The 21,228-nt window shown below is 38.1% G+C and overlaps 1 protein-coding gene across 13 annotated transcripts in view; it reads left to right on the plus strand.

The window, feature by feature from the left end:
- Positions 1 to 21,228, plus strand: part of LOC6570006 (dystrophin) — a 178,047-nt gene that overhangs the window by 121,683 nt on the left and 35,136 nt on the right. For all 13 annotated transcript variants that reach the window (XM_032741741.2, XM_032741742.2, XM_032741743.2 and 10 more), the window contains 4 exons: positions 4,714 to 4,886; positions 9,385 to 9,535; positions 13,132 to 13,255; positions 16,474 to 16,631. In XM_032741741.2, the coding sequence (XP_032597632.1) occupies positions 4,714 to 4,886; positions 9,385 to 9,535; positions 13,132 to 13,255; positions 16,474 to 16,631 (606 nt within the window). The remainder of the gene's footprint in view (positions 1 to 4,713; positions 4,887 to 9,384; positions 9,536 to 13,131; positions 13,256 to 16,473; positions 16,632 to 21,228) is intronic.

A 21,228-nucleotide genomic window follows, 5' to 3' on the forward strand; every position in this document is an offset into this window, starting at 1 on the left:
AAGTGCTACATCAACATGCGCACTTGTAGGACCTGAGAGGAAGGAGGGTGTTTTTGGGGGGTGGCACACTCACTGGGGAATGAGATCTCATCGGGGCATTTTAAAATTTGTTGTCGCTTTTGTTTTCAGTCGTTTAGTGGGCGGCAAGGGCATGGCTGTCACTGCCGCACGAGCGCCTCGGGCGTGCCCTACTTGACAGCTCGACGCCCGTTCCTGTTGAGAAGCAGGCGGAGCCACACCAGGCAGGGGGAAGGTTCACATTTGAGGGTTGAGGGCTGCGTGCCTGGCCAGCCTTGTTAAACATTCGTCACTGCCTCAGTCGACATCACTTGGTGATGTGTTTATTATGTGCCTCTAATATATTTATGAGCGCGTTATAAACGCATTTCCATTTTATTTGTATTTGGCCCGCTGCTGCTTCTTGATGTTTTCCTGCCCTTCACATCCATCGTTTACTGTTGTTGTTGTTCTCTGTTTGGCTGATATGATGCGCTATTATTTATGATGGAAGAACACCCAGAGGTATTTTTGGCTTACTCAAAAATTTGATTTTAAATTCATGCTGACATTGCATATAAGCATTTAGTGCCACCTTGTCAAGTTTATTTTGCAGCAGGCGTTGGGTCCAAGCGAATATTTATCATACGCTCCGTGGTCGCTCTGAAAATGTATGCGAAATACGCCGGGCATTTGCATAATTTATATGCTCTTAATTCTATGAATTTATATTGCAACTTTAGTCACCATAGGCTTTAACCTATGTTAAATGCGCAACTTATGGAGTTGCAAAGATTTTCTACAATACTCATAGTACGGAATTGAAAAATTTACTTATTATAAAGTTCTGAGCTTAGCCATCTCAATGAATAAACTGATTTAATTTGAACCAAGCCTCTGTTATACGTAAAAAATGAATTCGAACTCGACATTCAGTTTCTCATATAAATCAAAGCATAGTCAACATCCCTAAATATCTATATGTATGTATATATGTATAAATATATATATTTATATATATATACATACATACATACATATACATATATATGTATATATAATATATTTCTTTTGCAAATATCTGCTTTGTAACTTCGGTTAAATGAAAAACATATGAACTTGAAAAGACTTTAAAAAATATCTATGGTATGCTAATTAAAGCATCTTTGAATTAAAACTGGATTTACCATCTAAAACATCTTGTGCACCGACAATTTTTCTGAATTTTGTATTTATGTGAAGGAGAAGCTTACGACTTTTTGGGAAATCTTATTTAATTATTATTACATTTAATTTCATATAAAATAAGCCATAAGTTTTATACACATTATGAAAATAATATTAAATAATTACTCGATGGTTTGGTTTGTATATCTAATAATTTGAAAGAAAATATATATTCTTACAATAAATCTTTCCAAATTAAATTTCCACGTATGCATGTAATTCAATTAATTATTTTAAAAGAAAAATATAGCGTTAGAGCGCCAGCTGTCTGAAATGAATTTATAATTGGCAACAACTCAGCAACAGGCAGCACGAAAAAGAGCATATGGCATTTAACTCACGTCTAGCTTATGCCCTCAGCTGGTCTGGCAGGCTGCTAGATGATTGGGAGAGAGAGCCACATCTACTTAATTGGGGCTTAAGACTGCAAAATGCAGTCACTTTCTACACACCAACACACCAATAGCAGCAGCGGAACTGTGAGAAATGAGCCAGCAAAGCGTGAGACAGACAGCACCTAAGTACACACACAACCCACACACTTACACACGCACAGGTAATGACTGCTCTTATGATTCTTAGGCTATTCCCGAACCAGGGAATGGATTGCCACGAATTGGCCTTAAAAATGCCCGCCGCTAATGACATGGATATGGACAGGAGCTAACAATGACAAGCTCTCGTCATATATGTATATAAAGTACTGCGGGTGTGCTTATCAGTATTTATGTGTGTGAGTGTGCAAGAAATTGAGGTCTTTCAGCGAACAAATTAGGAGCATTAGTCGTTGTAGCGACGGGGGCTGGACGTAAAAGGCAACCAGGATAATGACCAAGTGCAGCGCGACAAAGTGCTGTTATTAGTAGAGACGCCGTTGTCATTGGCATTTTCTGGTTTTAATTGATTTAATCGGCTTTTCCTATTCGCCTGGCTGGCAATACGTAACCGCCTGGTAACACACATATGCACACATACGCACCCAACCAACTCACACACAACCCCCAGTGCTGAGACGCTGACTGCTCATTAAAAATGCTTTGTTTTGCTATGTGTTTTTTGCGGCTCTTCCCCCCTCCGGCTCCCTTCGCTCGCATCGCTCATTTCCGCTCTATTGGCGTATAAACAATTTTTGCGCATTAATTGAATTGCTCTGTTTGTGTGTGCGAGTGTGTGTGTGTGTGCGTGTGTGTGCGTGTGTGCAGGCATGCGTGGGCGGGTTTGTGTGTGTGACATGCATAAGCCAAATTAATTGTCCTCTCGTTTCGCACAGCATCATAGCAAAAAAAAAAAGTCGAGTTTTACGCCCTTTGCTTGCTTAGATTTATTTATTTGCTCCCTTTTTTCTATATTTTATCCATTGTTTACATGCAACAAAAGCCATTGGCCCTCTAATGAAGGTTTAATTAGCTAACACACGCACCCACACACACACACACACACACACATACACACACACACACACACACACACACACACACTTTGGCACGCATTATTTTAGAAGCCATTTCCTGCGCTGCTATTTTTATATGTGCCACTAATTCCTCTTTTAATTAGTTTATTTGGCACGTTTTGTGTGATTGATTGGTTAATTCAATTAGCTGAACTCGTTGCCTTGGCACTTTCACGCGACAAGCGCCAGCTGTGAAAGGATTTTTGCCAATTGGACAATTGAAACGTTTAAAATAAATATATGGCCCAATTAGTCAATGGAATGCCATGCTTCCTGCGATGTACTCATGGTTTATTCGAGAGAGGTTAACGGGGAAACACGCTGATTTCTATAATTATCATATCACATACACAAATTTTCTACATCGGTTACGGCAATTCGAAGCTGAGATCATTCTTTCGCGGGTTGAATGACTTTCCACTGGGATGCACGGCCTCTAAAGCAAATATCAGTCGACAGGCTAACTTTCATCACTATTTTCTGAATTTTAGATGGGATCAAAATATAAGTTTGCATTTCTACTTCTTAGAATTATTTTCTTTTATCGTTATACCCTGAACACATTAATAATGGTCAAAAAGGGTAAAATGGGATTGTGCAAAAGTGTGTAACACCCAGCAGGAAGCATCTTCAACCTCAAAGAATATATCTTGTTCAATATCAATTGCCGAGTTGAATATGCAGATCTCAGAGACTGTGAAAGGTAGAGACTCCGGAATTTGAATAAGAGTTCTCGTATACCCCGTGCACTTAAGTAAAAAGTTTAGTTGATATATTCGTCAAAAAACACATCCTCATTCACATATGTATGTGGGGACGATGTGGTTACAAATTTGTTCGGATGATTTCAAATTTAAAATTTTATACAAGTGAGAGGGTATCGAATCTATTTTTTCATTGATTAAAATAAGAACGAAGTGCTAGATATAATAGATTTGGATGCATGTATATTATCATGATTCTAAGTAACACAAACATTGAATTAAAGTTTATTTCGAGGTTTTGCTGATGGTGTACCTTAAAAACTTCTTAATGGTGGTAACGCTATTCGCATATAAGCTGAGCTGGGAACTCAACCGCATGACCCAAGCCACATCAAAGTTAAAGCCTTTAAACCCTACACGGCCTATCTTAAAATTCACAAGTCCAGCTCATCGTACAAACACATGTACACTTATATTGACTGAGTGTGTGTGTGTGTGTGTGTATTTTGTGGGTGACTTAACCAAGAAAACCACAGCAAATAACTGTGCACATTTTTTGGGTTTTTGGGACCAAGCAAAACACAAAACAAACCGAGAGAGATGAAACATTTTTAAGCCTTTAGCAAGCGGGTTGACAAATAAAACACCTGCCACAACACAGATGCCACTGACAGCCAGAAATGAGACGCAGCCACAGCCGCAGCCGTTGCTTTTATTCTAGTCAGGGGGGGGAGAGGGTGTGGTTTGGGTAGGGGCTACCTGCGGTTAATAATTGCAAAGCGCCAAGAGCCGGATATGGGACACGGGCAACGGGGCGTTTAAAAACTTGTCACTCATGTTCAAGAGTGCCGTGAAAAAAGCACGTGGAGGTGGAGGCTGGACACAATAGCGGCGCTCAGATGGCCTTAAGCGCCGTGCGGGCTTATTGATGGCATGCTCGGCAATTTCATGGCCTGCTTGTTGTTTTAAATGGCAGACGTTTAATCCAACCCCCTGCTTCCTCTCCCATCCCTCTCGCTGTAGTGAACTGGAGATTGCTTTGTTCAAAATGTTTGCACACGCTTTGCATATCACAGTTTTTAGATACGTACACACACACACAGTAACACCCTAAACAACACACTAAATATGTGAGGTTGTGTTTGGCTGCGATATTCATATTGAAATTCAAATTCAATTTCCTGCCAGGTGCCGAGGAGATCGCGCACTTTTGAATAAATTTCACATGCACTAATTTATTAGCATTTCCGCGTATGTTTATTTTTTCTGTTTTATATGTTTTTGGAAATTCAACCTTTGCAACCTTTATAACTTGTTGTGTTTGTGCCGTTACAGGATCTACAATCGGAAATTGAAACCCATCGCGTTGTTTACGATCGTCTCGATGGCACCGGCCGCAAACTTTTGGGTTCGCTCACCTCACAAGAGGACGCGGTTATGTTGCAGCGTCGCTTGGATGAAATGAATCAACGTTGGAATAATTTAAAATCGAAAAGTATTGCAATCAGGTAAGTGTTTTTTGCCTCAGACCTTTTCACATTCTCGTTTTTGTTGTTTTTGCTGCAGTCTGTCTGAATGTTTCCGTAGTTAGGATGTATCGCTGAATTCAGCCGGATGCTGATGATGATGATGATGATGGTACTCAAACCACATCCGAAAAGTGTTTCAAGTTGCTTTTGCCGGTTGTTGTTCGGCATTATTATTGCTGTTTTTAAAGGGGCTTGCTATTGAGTGTCGGCTTGGGAATCATGAACAAAGACCGCTTTTTAACTAGGCCATGCTGAACATGATAAATGCGCACAAATTGAAACAATGCGGAAAATATTATAAATCATTCAAGTTATAAATACCTATACAAAATACCCAATCAATTATAAAACACAACAAAATAGACTCCCCGCAGAAAGTCATTGGCTTAAGAGGTATAAGAGGAAGGGAAATATGTGGACTAAAATTAAAGTGCATTAACCCAACAGCTTATGAGCCGTGGATTGATGTTAGCAAGATATAATATATAAGCCTCAGATGAATGAAGAGACAAACTCTTCGAGCTAAACGCATTAATTTAAAAAATAATAAGAAAAATGCCCAAAACTTCTGGGGTTTTTTAAATGAAAAATTGGTCCAATATTTGTTGCATTGATAAAGGAAAGCTCAGTGAAAACCTAATCTGAGCAAAATGAAAAAAGTTAGGAAAAATTTTGTTACGATGACTAAACACCAATGCATCCGAGCTATTAGGATATTGAATTATTAATGATGGATATAAAGGACTCTGAATTGATTACACTATAAAGTCAATTGTAATTGTTATAGAGTACTCGAAAAGATTCCTGTAATACATTATTTAGTAGTACAACGTTTAAGAAAAACTGTAAACAAGTAACATGACATTCTAGCAGGAACTGAGGAATTTGTACCACTTTGTCTAATTGATTCCACGTATAGCTTTATTTTATTTATTTTATGTTTTGTGTTCTTAAAAGTTTGATATCAATTTGATATTTCCAATGAAGCATTAACAAAAAATTAGCCAAGTGAAAACTAATCGAATTACTCTTCAAATACTTATTTTTAAAGTATTCCTGAAACTATATTTTGTCAAATTTACAATTTTTAAGAAATTAGTAATGATGCTTCTGCATCTTCTTTGCAATCCTAGTGGTTGATTTACCAACCTACGTTTATTTCGGCTTCCCATCCGTTGAGGGTTAAATTGAAAGTAAAACAAGGCCTAGTAGTAACTTAACTTGTCATATTCACAGAATATCCTTACTGACTAGCCAGTTCTATTTTTGTCGAGCTTGTCGAATTATCAAAAGTTTTGCAGAAGCAGCCACTTAACACGTTTTAAGCAGTAGTCAGTTCCAAGTTACGGACACTGTGTAAATGCCTTGCGAGCTGACGCGTTAATGAAACCAAATTAAATTCGAGTTGTGTGCCACGCGCTGCAGCCACAGCAGCTGGGTTAAAAGACTTTGTGTTGTCGAAAATGCGAAAATAGCAACATAAACAAGCCAGCCAAGCGGGTTGCCATTCGGTGGTGCCAGACAGAACGCAACATAACACAACACTCTCCGCCCAGCCAGGCAGAAAGCTTCATGTAAACGCGAAGAACCCATCAAACAGCTTCGGATGGTGGTTGGGCAGACAACCAATGAAAATCAATATAAGCGAAACGCGTGAAAAGTTCCGGAACTGACTGAACTGACACCGACCCAACACTGTGTCACTGTTTTGATGTGCCACAATGCTGACAGAAGACCAACCCAGCCAACAACACGATGAAGTCCAGGGTAAAAACGCGTTGGCTTTTTCTCTGGTCCAGTGTTTGTAATTTCCACATTTCATAAATAAAGCACACCAGCGTATACAAATATTGTCCGCTTGTTGATATTGATGCTGGCGATGGACAGAAGCTGAAGCTGATGCTGATGCTGATGTGGGCCAAAGTCAGGCAGTCGACGATGTTTACTCGCTCAACAGGGCTGGTGAAGAGAGGGGCAGTGCTGTGTAAAATGAATAATGATGATGACACGCGAAAAGCGCTGAAAAACAAGCGAACGCAAAATGAATATAAATGGCAATTATGTGGCCGAGTCTGGGGCTGTGTCTGTGGACCCTATGCGCACAAAAGTAGGCAACCAGATTGAACGTCCTCTTGGAGCGCTTTTCAATTAGGCCGCAAGAGCTAACGAATGACACCTTAAGTGTGTCCGAAATGTTTGGCCATGCTCAGCAGCAGCCCCCCTGTGACGCATTTTTTGTTGGCCAAGTTTTGACGATTATTCTTTGTCAGTTCGGAGACGCTTTCTATTTATTTTCATTGTTGGCGTTTTGGCATATTTCCGTTAGCCAAGTTTGTGCACTTCCGATATTGTTGTTGGCAATGCCGTTGTCGTTTGGCCAGCAGCAGTTGTTTTTTTGGTTGACTTTGTTTGCCTTGGCTCTACTTGTTGTTTGCTCAACTACCAAAGATTTGCTAGCTTATAAATTCCAGTGAAATATCTTGGACAGCACTTGAAAAGTTTTGCTCTCGAAGCTAAGCTGACTTGTTTGTATTAGCCGCAGCACTTGGGCAATCGCCTTGGGTCATTTATGTGCATAGTTCTTGGCTTTGAACTTTTCATCCTTCCGCATATTGCATCCATTCTCCCACTGTTTCACTTCCTTGCCATAGTCAAACTTAACTTTTGTCAAGTTTTTTTTAATGTTTTTTGTGGCATCTACAGGTGTTCCAGTTGCAACACATTCTTTGGCTGCCACTGCTGATTGCCGTCTTGAGTTGCGCGAAGATTGATGAACCCACTTGATATACTATATATAAAATCCATGTGGGTGGTGTCATGTGCGGTGGTTGCGATGCGTGTGGTTTGTCTTAAATTACATTTGGGAGACCCACAACGGGCGGAATCCGAAAAATTATGAGGGTTGAAATACATATTGCAAGCCGAAAGCGAGCTGAAATGATGTATACGAAAGTATTAGAATACTCAATCAACGTATTAAGCACTGACAGATCTGCAAAATTACAATATTTATTCTCTTGTCTGTTATAAATGGATGATGAAAACAGTTTCCTAAGGCTACAAAATGAATACAGAGCTTTAACTTCACTCAATCGAATTATATCCTTAAGAATTTATTAGCTACAACTTAAATCATTTCGAAATAATCTTGCCTCACGACAGAAAAGCTTCACGTATTTCAAATATCCAAATAGCATAAGTGTGGAATGGCTCAGAACATTTTGATTATTCAGCAAGCACTGGGGAAGAGTATGTCTTATCTTTCAAAGTATTTAAAATTTAATGATGAGACTAATATAACGTAACATAGGATTTAAGTCGGCTCAATTTTAAATTAAAGACGAAAATTTGTCTTGAATTCAATAAGGCAGCTTTTGTTTTGTTATTTTAATGAAATATTTCTCATTTCCTAAAAATATAAAGAAGACGCAATGCATTTCCAGTTCACATGATTTTGTTCCGCCTGTGCCCAGATCATTTGCCAGCAAAATGTGTTTCTCGCTCTAATTGTGTCTGCAAAAGTCAGAGACAGAAGCTGTCGAAAATAAAAATAAAATATATTTAATAAAGAAATCTAACATGGCACTGCCAAACGTTGTGCAAAAAAGAAAAAAACAGAACTGGGTATAAGTACAACGCAAAAAAATATTATATATATAAGAAAACAACAGAGATAATGAGCAAGACAAGAAGATTTTAATACATTTCATTGCCCAATCATATTTTCGAAGAAAGTTATTCCATTCATTATTTGAATGGACGAAAAGCGAAAGTGGGCGTAACTTGAGCAGCTGCACGAAAGTATAACCCATGTATATATGTATGTATATATAATACTGTACGTATGCCTGAATGTCTGGGCATGACTTCTATTCCATGCCTTAATTACAAGCGAAGGCGAACTATAAAAATAATAATAATGAAAAGGAGCCAAGGAATTTGACCAAAGATAAACAGACAAAAGCACAAAGCGATGCCTATTGTTATTGCAGAGTTCCCGTGGATGCAGATTTTTCAGAATTCTTGAACCCAACCCCTCATCCCACCCACCACTCATACACAATGGGGTCAAAATATGGCAGCGATGTGGCCAGGAAAGGACGCTGTTTTGGCCATATAAAATGAGAATAAAATGCCAGGGTGTCTCACAATTAGAGCGACAGCTCAAATTCAACATAGACGACAGCCACTTGGGTCGACTGCGACCCTCGGGCGCGGCAACGGAGGGTTTATTAGAGAACCGCCCCATCTCACCCCAAACCCGACATCCAGCCAAAGGAACGGAAGCAGACAAATTGTCGCTGGCATCATGCGGTCGTTGCCATGCTTCTTGATAATCAACACAGCCGCTTGCGACTTGCCTGTGTTGCAAAGTGCCAAATTAAATTTAATATTATCATAACGCTTATATTTGCCGTTTGTAGCATACTTGTCACCGACTTCTAACCCGCGCCGTATTCTTTGCCTTTGCTTGCAGAAACCGTTTGGAATCAAATTCGGAGCACTGGAATGCGCTGCTTTTGTCACTCCGCGAACTAACCGAATGGGTCATTCGCAAGGATACGGAGTTGAGCACCCTAGGCTTGGGTCCAGTACGTGGCGATGCGGCCAGTCTACAAAAACAGTTGGTAAGTTTAAGTTGAATAGAATTAGATAATAAATGCACTTTAAACTTGTTAAGTGCTATATTCATTTAAGAGGTTAAATAATATTTGAATAATCCAATTTGGGTTTCGAATTCAAATCATTAAAAAAAATATGTGAATAACATTTTAATAAATTTGCTAAATATTGTAACAACTTTCATAAATAAATGATAATTTTGGCTGAAGGACGATTCTTTAAATATATTATGAAATTCTATTCTGAAAAAAAGACTTCTGGACTTACTTATATTTACACATGTGAAATGCTATGAGTGATTTTTTTTTAACGGGGAAAGTTCGTCAAATACACAGAGAAAAAAGAATCATAGTTCTGAATGTTCAGATATTTGAAATGATTATTACTGTTTACAAAATACTAACATTTTAGTAAGACAATAATAACAATTATTCTATTCTTTATAAGGTTGACTTATTTTAATAATCTAACTTTCACGTTAAGAAAATCAAGTCAATAAACAATAAAAATAAGGAACATTTACTGTTAGTAAAAATTAGTCAATATTAAAAAGACAATTGCAAATTTTCTATATACATCATTTTCTAAATCGCTTAAAGATATTCTTAAACTTATAATATTGGTTACAGGCCGTTAAAAAGTTTATCTGAAAAATCCAGTGCCATGGGATTGGATTTATCTATTTATGAATTTACATATTCCACATTGTGTGATACTCTTTTTATATTTGCTTCGGTATTAGGTCGTCAAAAAAAAAGAAAAGATTAAGCATACTTCTAAATAATGAAACGAGGGCAACCCATCATTAAACCATGATATATTTGATGTGATAAGATTATTTGATAATATTGCATATTCAGGATCTTTTTTGGCATCAGATATCCCAGTTTACTAGTAACACAACAGCTTGACTTAATATCAAATATTAATTTAGTTTTATTTTTGTTACATGCGGGCCTGCTCTCATGTTGCACCCGTTGAGTGCCCATTGGGTCAGCCAGGTCCTCAGCAATTATGTGTAGTATTTGTAATAAGCATGCCCTCAATTTAAACACAAATTTCACACTGCAGTTGGTGCCCATCATGAGGTTGCTGCTGCGATTGCTGCTGCTGCCCTCTGCTGTTTTTTGTGTGCTGCCAACGACCCAATTTTAACCTTTCTCATAGTCATAGCACTGGCTGCACCTCAATTTGCTCTACCAAACTAATTGTGTGGAAGGCTTTCCTCCATACAATTGCGGAGTGCTGGCATTTTGGGTGCCATTTCTGGCACAATTTGTAATTTTTCGCCTCGCTGTGTGTGTGTGTATCTGGGTGTAAGTGTGTGTGTGGGTGTGCTGGTATGAAGGGTCTCAGTGATTTAATGGCGCATAAAGTGGTTGGCAGGCCCATTTTGTGTGGCAGACATTTTTCAAGCTCGAACAAATATTTAGCCATAATTATTTGTCAAGCAAATCTCTCGCACACTTTATTCAGACTCAGCGAGATTAATATGAATTCCGCATTCGGCGCCGCATTCCAATGTTTAGTTTGTTTAGGAAAGTCTGTTAACTGCGATTTTAGCATAACTATTATGCACAAACAGAATGAACCCAGCTTATCACATTGGAATTGCATTTTATTCCTACTCAATCGCATCAGCATACAATGAAGCGGACACAGCTTATATTTATGTGATTGCACATAATATATTGCTTATGTATTTTTGATAAGTCCACTAAGCAGACACTATTATCTGCTTATAGATAGTTCACATTACACTCTAAGAAAGTTTCTTGTTAATTACAAATTGAGCCTTTGCATATCTTAGACAGCTCTCAATGATTAACGATATTGAAATCGCTCCACTATATCATTGCTTGCGTGTGTCTGTTCGACTAATATAAATGTTGTTGTTTTTGATACAAACCACAAAATGAGAAATACAACTTATCTTAAAGAACTTTATTTGAATTGAAAGTAAAAAATTGATATTTATCATAAAATTCCACAATCATTATACTGGTCAGCAACATTGTGTTTTTCTTCTCAAATCGCTTTACATTTCGGATGCAACTTGTCAAATGATTATTATTTAATATATTTCCATATTGAGTTTTTATAATAATTAACTTCGTATGTCATCTTCTGACTGGTTGTTGCTTCTCCAAATATTAAGAATGCTCTAGAGAGAGATATGCGTTGACTTACACAAATCCCATTCAACTAACTTCTTTTTAGAGTACAACTTTACTACACCTTCTCATATGATAAGTAAGTCAGCTGTTTTTAATACATGTGTCCGCTTGCAAAACCAACAATCAGACAAACATATTTTGAGGCAGAGGCATAAATTTACATTGAGAAACGACTACTTGGTTCGTTGCTTATAATCAGTTAAGTGTCGAGAAAAAATTCAATTTATTCAGGAAAGAAAATAAATCGGTTCGTGCACATATAATTTGTACTTGAGTGCTTGTGATGTGGATTATCAATGCGATTTGAGTCACACTCAATACTTGAATGTATCCATTAAATAATTCAACAGTTCCTGCGTCAATGTTTTTTATAGCCTCATAAGAATTGTGCTTTATACATTGCATTCGGTTTAGTTTTTTATGCATAGCAGTTATCGATTCCTCTCATGCCTGGTGCTCAAATCTTTATAACTGGCCAACTTGACCGAATTGCTTTGTTGAATTGAAAGTCCCACTTAGCCAAACTGCTCTAGCTGCGAATTCTTAAATAATTGTTAAATGATGCTTGTTATGTCAAAAACATTCACACTCACATGCAGCACATATGTACCATGTATGTATGTGCCGGAAATCACTTAAGGACTTGCCAAGGCAGAAAAAGAACCTAGCAGTAGAAATACCAGCGGAAGCTGTACTCGTGTCAGCAACAACAAGAGCCAGTTCTGGCCTGGCCAGTTGAAAATGGGGAAACACTGTCTAACACAGCGTGCACCACTTGAATTTCACTTACCCCTAGAACGCAGCCCCGCCGAGAGCTCAGCATAAAAATGGGGCAACTTTCACCCTTGGTTCCTGGCAGGCTCTGAAAATCTATTGCCTGCCACTAAGTTACGGTCTGCCGGACATTTACATTTCGGCTTGTGTAGTGTGGAGTATGGACTGGAGTGTGGAGAGTGGAGTGCCGAGTAAAGCCAACACTTGAGTTGTGGCACTAACAAACTCAGAAAAGAATTTGGCTTGTATTTCGTATTGCCTTTCATTTGATTCGCTGCCTTTGGCGATCTTTTTTTTATATTTTTACACTAAATGCATTAAATATGAAATTTATTGTTAGCTCTTCATGATGTTTTATTGGGGGGAGACACTTGAAACGCTTGCTCGTTTTGGGGCTTTCTCGGTCGAAAAGCAATTGCAATAGTATTATATATATGTAGAGCAAATAGTTTATGGAGGCCAGCAGCGGCACTCGTATTATTTGTCTCTGTATCAGATTGGGCCAAATAAATAAATCTTTTGCAGCATTGACAATTATAGTATATATATGGTATACATAGGGACGTTATAACATTTTATTTTATTTGCACAAGCAAAACAGTTTAAGCCAACCAAATCTCATTTCTTTTGTGTCCTGTCTCCGCTTGCAGGATGATCATAAAGCTTTTCGTCGTCAGTTGGAGGATAAACGCCCAATTGTTGAGAGCAATTTAACGAGCGGTCGTCAGTATATTGCCAGCGAGGCGCCCATTTCGGATACCAGCGATACGGAGGGTAAGTTTTACGGCATACCATTAAATTATTATGTATATATGGCGGATAGCAAGCCACCTCCCCCTCCCCCATCCCATCTACTATCCTTGCACATTAACTTTGACCACAAAAGTGACAATAAATTTTCAACTATTTAAAGTTAATTTGGGTCAGTCTTAAAATTTCGAATAAACTAGAAATACTTACTATAGCACTCTGCTTCTCCCGCCCTCTGTACCTTTCTCTCTTTCTCTCTCTCTGTCTCTGTCTCTCCCTGTGTACGCTTTAGTAACTGTTGGAAACCTATTCATTCCATTCTAACAGTAGCCAAACAACTCATCAACATTCAACAAATGCCATTCACAGCGCTTTCAATTTGTATGGCAAATCTCAAAATCAAACAGCAAACCAACATGTACGACTAAGAACTCGATTGTGCACTGGCCCTACAAGCTTAACAGTTGACCAAACCACTAAAGCACACACCCCTCACCCAATCACACACATACACCCACTCCCACACAACCACATGAATAGAGAAGCACCCGTAAAGTTTAGGGCACGTGAGGCGCCTAAAAGTAGACAACTGCTGTGCGGCTGGTGCGGAATTGCCAATTGATTTTGTTGCATTGCATTTCCCTTTTTTTCTTTCGGTGTATTTAAGGCTTAGTTCTTTTTAACTATAGCCAACAATTTGGAAAATGGTTGCCTTCGGTTTTGGGTTGTTTTCATTTACAGCATTCACAAAACGGCGACAGATCGCCAATTGCCACACCCTGCCGCCCAACAGCAGGCGTCAACGATAATTGCATCTAAAGCAATTAGTGCGATTAGTACGCTATTAGTGCCAACCATCAACAGTTGCTCCATCTATTTGTGGGTGTGCGTGTGTGTGTCTGAGTGTGTATCTCGTTAAGTTGGTTATTTCTGGGAGGCATTTGGATCTCTTTGTCTGGCAGGAGATTTTTACCAATGATGTTTAATCTGTGGTTAGCTTGTGTGCGTGGAATTTAATGCTAATTGAAACAAAGCTGTGTCGGCCCCTAAAAATGTTATTAAAGTGTCTAAGCACATATAACCAGTTTTTACTTAACTGTTTTTAACCGATCTTAATTAACGAATTTTGTATTAATTTGAATGTAATAAGACGTGTTCTTTAAGGTGATAGAAACCTGAAGCAAACATTTCTGACTTTAATGTTATTTGTACTGGATATATAATATTTTTCCTCTGAGAAAACCCGCCTTGTAACATATACAATTTTAATTAATTAAATAATAGTTCAATAAAAAATAAAGTTTATTTTTTAAAAATTCGTCCATTTCGGATCTTATAGAATATATACCGTCAGAAGCTGTGGTGAGCAGTCATCTTATAAATATAGAATTTTTAAACGAAATGTCAGTTTCACTGCTTAAACTCTTTTAAATTGTGGTACTATTATTTATAATGTTAATTTCAAAAACTATTTGCGCTAATGTGAATTTACAGTACCTCTAACGCGTTTTTGTAATGGAACTTACCTTTCCAATACAGCTTTCCCCAAGTAAGCGAAGTAAGTTTGTTAAACCATATAATCATAAATATTTCAATAGAGATAAAAAGCAGACTAGCCGCAATTATAAACCAAATATACTTCAACCAAGAACAATGGATTTTTTAGTTTTGATCTTTACCCAGATATATATTTTTGCTAACTGGAAGCATTCGAAAATATTTGATTCCGATTCTATATGGGGGAACTCAGATTAAGTTTACTTTGTCCAGTTGGAGTTGTTCTAATGTCATCTATTTTATACTTTTCCTGAAACTAATTGTAAATTCACTTTTACTTTTAACCTAGTTTTAGTATTTTTTTTTCAGTTGTCTTTGCCTTTTTGTAGTTGACCAAATTTAATTTTTGAAAAAATGTGCAAGTCTAAGGAAAATGTCGGATATAAATTGAAATCAACGCAAGAAAAGTTTTCCAACCGTTTGTCTCCATCTCCTTCAATACATACATTTTACATTTCCATCAAACTGTGTCGTCGTCAGTCCGTCAGTATGTTAGTCAGTGAGGCGCGCAAAGAGCAGAAAACATCTATGCGATAAACTCAATCTCAAATTGAATTTGAATATTACAACAGGCCAGAAGCAGAAGCAGTGGCAGGAGCGGATGCGTCCTCGAAAGAATTTTAGTATTTGAGTATTTCACTTGTGATATTTGCTTAGCGCCATTATATTACCATGATGTCGAATGTCCGACAAGCAACGCCTCCGGTTCGGGGCCATAAAAGTTGTATGCCGGCTCCGTTCGTGCATTAAATTAAATTCAGATTTAGCCAACGGCTCCTGACATTCATTGATGCTGATGCGCTGCCATCGAAGCCACTGTTGTTGTCATACCTCTCGGTGTCACTGTCGCACAGCAGTTCTCTTTGCTGCCACTTGTCACTCTCTCCCTCTCCCTCTCTCTCTCTATCTCTCTCTTCTCTTGCATTTCCTCCACATGCATGTCAAGCTGTCCTTCATGTTCCATGACACTTCTATTATGTTTTCTTTTTCAGTTCTGCTTCTTGTCGTTATATCGACTGTCGATTTGATCTCGAGTTTGCTAATCGAAGCGGATATTGCTAAAGTTGTTGTTTTTTTTTTACTTTCATGGTCCGAGTTATCTCGTTATCGGAAATCTATGATTTAAACATTAATAAGCTCAGATTCAGATAACTCTTTGAATCCAGACGATAAGCACTTAATTTTACTGAAAAACAACTCTCTCATATACAACTAAATTTGACTTTGACTTATCCCCAGTGTACTGTCGAAAATTGTCGAACTCTAGACAGTTGCCCGACACTTGCGACAAGCTGAGATCATTTTATTGCAAATTTAATCACTGTGTGCAATCAGCATAATCAAAGTCGCTCCACCGCGCAAGCTCCACCCCCCCCAAAACCACCCAACAACCATCGTCAGCATAATCATCGCTGTCGGGAGACATTAAGAACCATAATATCATCTCTAATTCATACAGTTGAGCGCGCCCTTACGTTACGTGCCGCAGCACAAAGTGTGAGCGGGAAGGGAGTAGGGGATGTGTAGGGGAGGTAGACCGCCTACCAAATTTGATAGCAGGTGCAATTATTGTTTTTGCTTGCCTAAAAAGAGCGTGTCTGCCGCTCGTTCAGTTCATTTTTTTTCGAAACTTCTTCACGCTGTTTTTACTCACACACACATATTCATTTGCCCTATCCTTACAGCTCCCCATGACTCCGACTCCCGTTACATGACCGCTGAGGAGCAGAGCCGGGAGCTGGCACGCAGCATTCGACGCGAGGTTGGCAAACTTTCCGAGCAATGGAACAATCTAATCGATAGATCTGACAATTGGAAGCATCGTTTGGATGAATACATGACGGTAAGTCTATCACGGCCTTACTTTACTTCTTCATTCACATTTTTGCTGTGTTATATTTTCATAATTTTGCATCTGGCTTTCGGGCGAATTTTCTTCCGACAATTTGAATTGACTTACTGGGCTTGGAGCCCGTGACTTTTTGCCGTTGTAATTTGTATGGCCTCCAATTTGTTTTAGCTTCAGCAGTTCAAGCATCATCTCAACTTTATTTTTTCGAGGGTCCTTTTCATGTGTCTGTGTGTGTGTGTATGTGCGTGTGTGTGTATTTCGGTGTGTGTGGGTGTGCAAGTGTCTGATTGTCTCTGTGCGTGCTCGCGTACTTTTTTGTGCAATTATATTTGCAAAGTGGAAGTGCGCTCAAACTTTTTCAGCAAGTAATTTGTAGAGAAAATCAAATCAGTGCTTCAAGTGTGGGTAGGCCTTTGATAGGAATCATAAGAAGCATAAATAATTTGTAATTTCCGAGCACGCAGATTACTACAGATGCCATTCGCAGTTCATTTGAAAATTAAAAAAGGTTAAATTTCTTTCCAGCATGTAAGAATTTAAATTTAAAATTTAAATCATTGCTATTTCATTCAATTGCCAAAAGACAACTAAATTGTGTTTTTATTCTATCATCTTACACATTTCGTTTTCTTAGCACATACGAATTGGCAAATATATATATTTTTCAATTACATTTCCATATTATGTACGTAAAACTAACCAAAAGAAAAAACAACACAGAATGTTGAAAATGTTGAATACCCTTTACTTTCGCATTGTTTGTTATAGTATTTTTGGAGTTTTCTTCTTGGCAGTTGGCAGTTTGATTGGTGTTTGGTTGGGGTTGTGGGTTGGGTTCAGCTGATGGCTAATAAATGCAAGTGTGCTTTTTACGACACATATCGTTTGGTTTGCAAAACAACGCCAGCAACAATGCGAATAACAACAAAATATTGGGCCACAAATGTGACGGGTCGGATGGCGACGGCTGTCGTTACTCATACGCACCGTAAATTTGATGCAACAAAGTTTGGCCGCATAAAAATGTCACAGAGCGTGCAAACAATGGATATACAAGTATATATACAAGGATATACAAGTATATATATATAGTAAGTATATATATATATATATATATCCATGTTCATGTATAACTCGTTGAGGGGGAGATTGTATAAAATATCAAAGCGCATAAAATGCACATATTGTGTATGCTGGTAGCATACTTTTGGGCAACCGAGCTAAGCTCAGGCAAAAATCAATACACAGCAAGCAAAAGCCAGGAAAAGCAAGCAAGAAGCAAAAGGCAACGCCATAAAACGAAACAATACGTTTCTTTTTTGTATGTGGCAGCAAGAAACAACAAGTGAACAACGGCATAGTAATATATATTTGCAACAAAGTTCGCATAAATATGACACTTGAGTGGAAAGGCAAGAGAGTTGGCTTAAGATTTCAGGCGTTAAGGGTTTAACGTGCTACGCCCTCAGGCTTCTTCTCTGTACAGTCTTGTGCTACTTTGAGGGATATTCTAATGTTTCTATATTTAGAGCCAGGCACAATCTATCTTACAAAATCCAAATCCACATCAAAACAATTCATGTTAAGCCCATCCTGCCAGCTTATATTGTTCTCGCCCGAATCCGGTTTCCCTTATTCTTTTTCTACGCGTTTTAGATACACATTTTTCGTTGGCTCTCAACGCATCAAAATTTAAATGCGTTTCAATTTAAAATTGAATATTATTTAAACTTATTCACACTCAATAAAACCATTTTTTAATCTCATTAAAACTTAAAGATTTTGATTGATTAAAGTTTGGTTCGCTCTCCTAACTTCTGCGCCTAAAATGTAGCAAAATATCCTTTACATCTTTTAAATAATAAATATTTTATTAACGCAGAAAAAAATACGTTTGAACCAAGACTAGCTCAACGTTCTGGATTTTTTTTTTTAAATTCTGCCATGCGCCTTTGGGAAAAAATAATTTTGGTTGCCATGCAGGTTGCAGCCGACGAAAAACTGATAAGGCAAACTTTAATAAAATTAACAACGTGATGGTAAAACAGAAAAATGAGCAAAATAGAATTAAAAAACTTTCTCAACAAGCTGCCAAAGTTAGTCTAGCATCGGGCGCGGGAGTTTTCGGCAGAAAAAACGTAAAAGTTTAAATAAGTGCAACTTAAAACAATTACCAGGAAACCAGCACAAAAATGGAGCAGCTTGGAGAAGCGCAAATGAAACTTTCTGTGTACTAAAATAAACGCTTTATGCAGCGCTCGACTCTGTTTAAATGGAGTCTCCCAATGGCTTGGTACACTCACACTCACATCCACACCCCTACAAGCACACACACGCGAGCCAGGCTGATGTGGGACAAAACTTTGCTAACAACTGGTTAAAATCCACCTCCCCTGAACTGACCAGAAGCAGCTCTCTCTAAGCCGCAGCGAACACTTCGGTTAATTAACCACTAAAAAATCCATCCGTGTTCTGTTCCATCTGCATAGCTCGAAGAATTTCTATAAAATCGTGCAAATTCCATTGAGTTTTCAATTTTATTTTAATTTTTTGCCTGCATTTCTGTCGAGCATGCACCAGTGGCAAGTCAAAAGAAATTAAAATAATTCACCACGTCAATGACAAGATTTGGGTTATTTGCTGTGTTAATAAAATGAAATAATTTTTTTGAAGCTACAAATGAAATTAATATTGGGCGAACACAAAGATAAAAGTTGTCTACGACAAATTTTCATGTGCCAACAAAGCTAGTCTTTAATTATGAATATATATTTATGGAGAATCACAAAGAATAGTTCAGCATTGTGGAATATGTCATTTGCAGAAGATTGTTTATATCTAAAAGTATGCCGAAAATCCAGTATATTAACGTTGACATACGCTTTCAAAGAATTTTTGAAAAAATATCTTTAAATTAAAAATCACAAAATAAAAACAATTAGTCGACTTTGCACTTAAAAAACAACAAATATACTATAATAAAACTCAAATTAGTGTGCTTAAACTATTTACATAATATAAAACAAGAATCTTAGTCGACTTAAATATAAACACATATAATACAATAATTTCAAAACAATTCCGATAATGGCCGCAAGACTTCAAAATTGTCACTAAGAAGCCACAAAATTTGCGATACATGTGTCAAGTCTTTAATCAAAATGCTGCCGATTGCCGTGCCACTTGCATGCCTGTCAATCAAATGCATCTGCAATTAGAGACGAACTTGCCACTTGCCCTGCATACAATCCACTTCACTGCATGCGAAACTTGCTGAAGACTCCGGCTCACAAATGATGCATCAGCCACATCAATGTCGTCATGTCAATGTGCCTTTTGGGGTTCACTTTAAGGCCGTAGGCTATGTGCAAAATGAAAAGTGCTCAACAAGGTCTGCACTGCAATTTGTCAAACTTGGCAGCCCAAATTCACACTGGACATCGCTATAGAACTACTCCTGGCTGATTGGTAAAAGAATGGAGGACTCTTGGCGTATTATAGAGTTGATTCCAACAAGGGTAATTACGTGAGAAATTCTATGGTGCGTGGAGAGACCACAGTCTGGAGAATCCAATTGTGTTGCCACTTAACCCAAAGCAGGCGCAATGCGCCCGTTTAAGTCGTACAAATGCGTTTAAAAGCGTTAGTTCGTCTGTTGGTCAGTTGGTGATGAGCTAGAGGGTTAGGCAACTAAAAAGTAATTGCTTTGCACTGTGAAATATATCTCATTGATTTCCTGTTAAACTGCAAAAATAGCAAAATAAATGTGGCAAAAACGCACTGAAATTGCAGAAGCCACATAGGGAGCCAACTGAATGCTTTGGGGGCCCTGACACTGCGCACATTTCTACTTGCCATAATTTAACCACATGTGGTCGATATTGACGTCGAACATATACACACACACAGTTAACTCATTTAACCCCATATGACCAGTAGACTTGGCCACAATAGCAGCTGCTGCCCTTCTTGTCATCGTTGTCCTTGAGTCCACTTGGCCTCCTGGCTACTGGCCAGCTTACCGAGAGCTTTGGTGCTGTGGTCAGTTCGGGTTTGTAAAAAATGTGGTTGCAACAACATGACTGCAGCTTGGCTTAGTTTATTATGCAGCCCATGCACAATGAAATCAATTTCGAATTTCGAAAATTCTTCAATAAATCACTCATACGCAGTGTGAATTATGTTGGTCATTCTTGAATGCTTTAATGTGTGTGATTTATGACCGCTTGATGTTTATAAATGATGTTTTAAAAACTGTGCTAACTATAATATAAAATATTTCGCAAAATGTATGTCGGACAAGCGACATTTTCAGATTTGATCATTTCTCATGCAATCCCAAAAGTATGTAACGCTTTTTTAAGATAATGTAGTCGGGAAACAAACCGCGACAAGCACATTAATATTAAAACTTTACCGATCAGAATTTAAATGCACATCAAATAACACCAATACAAAATTGATATTAACAATTAAAACAACAAAAAAGCGCGCGAAAATTAAATAGCAAAGTAGCTTTCTAACAGCGCCCATTCATCAATGCTGTCCTGTTGGCATGTTATTTCTTTAAATCAGCCAGACGCAAACA

This window comes from Drosophila grimshawi, unplaced genomic scaffold, assembly GCF_018153295.1.
Source record: "Drosophila grimshawi isolate 15287-2541.00 unplaced genomic scaffold, ASM1815329v1 contig_545, whole genome shotgun sequence".
Taxonomy (NCBI): Eukaryota; Metazoa; Arthropoda; class Insecta; order Diptera; family Drosophilidae; genus Drosophila; species Drosophila grimshawi.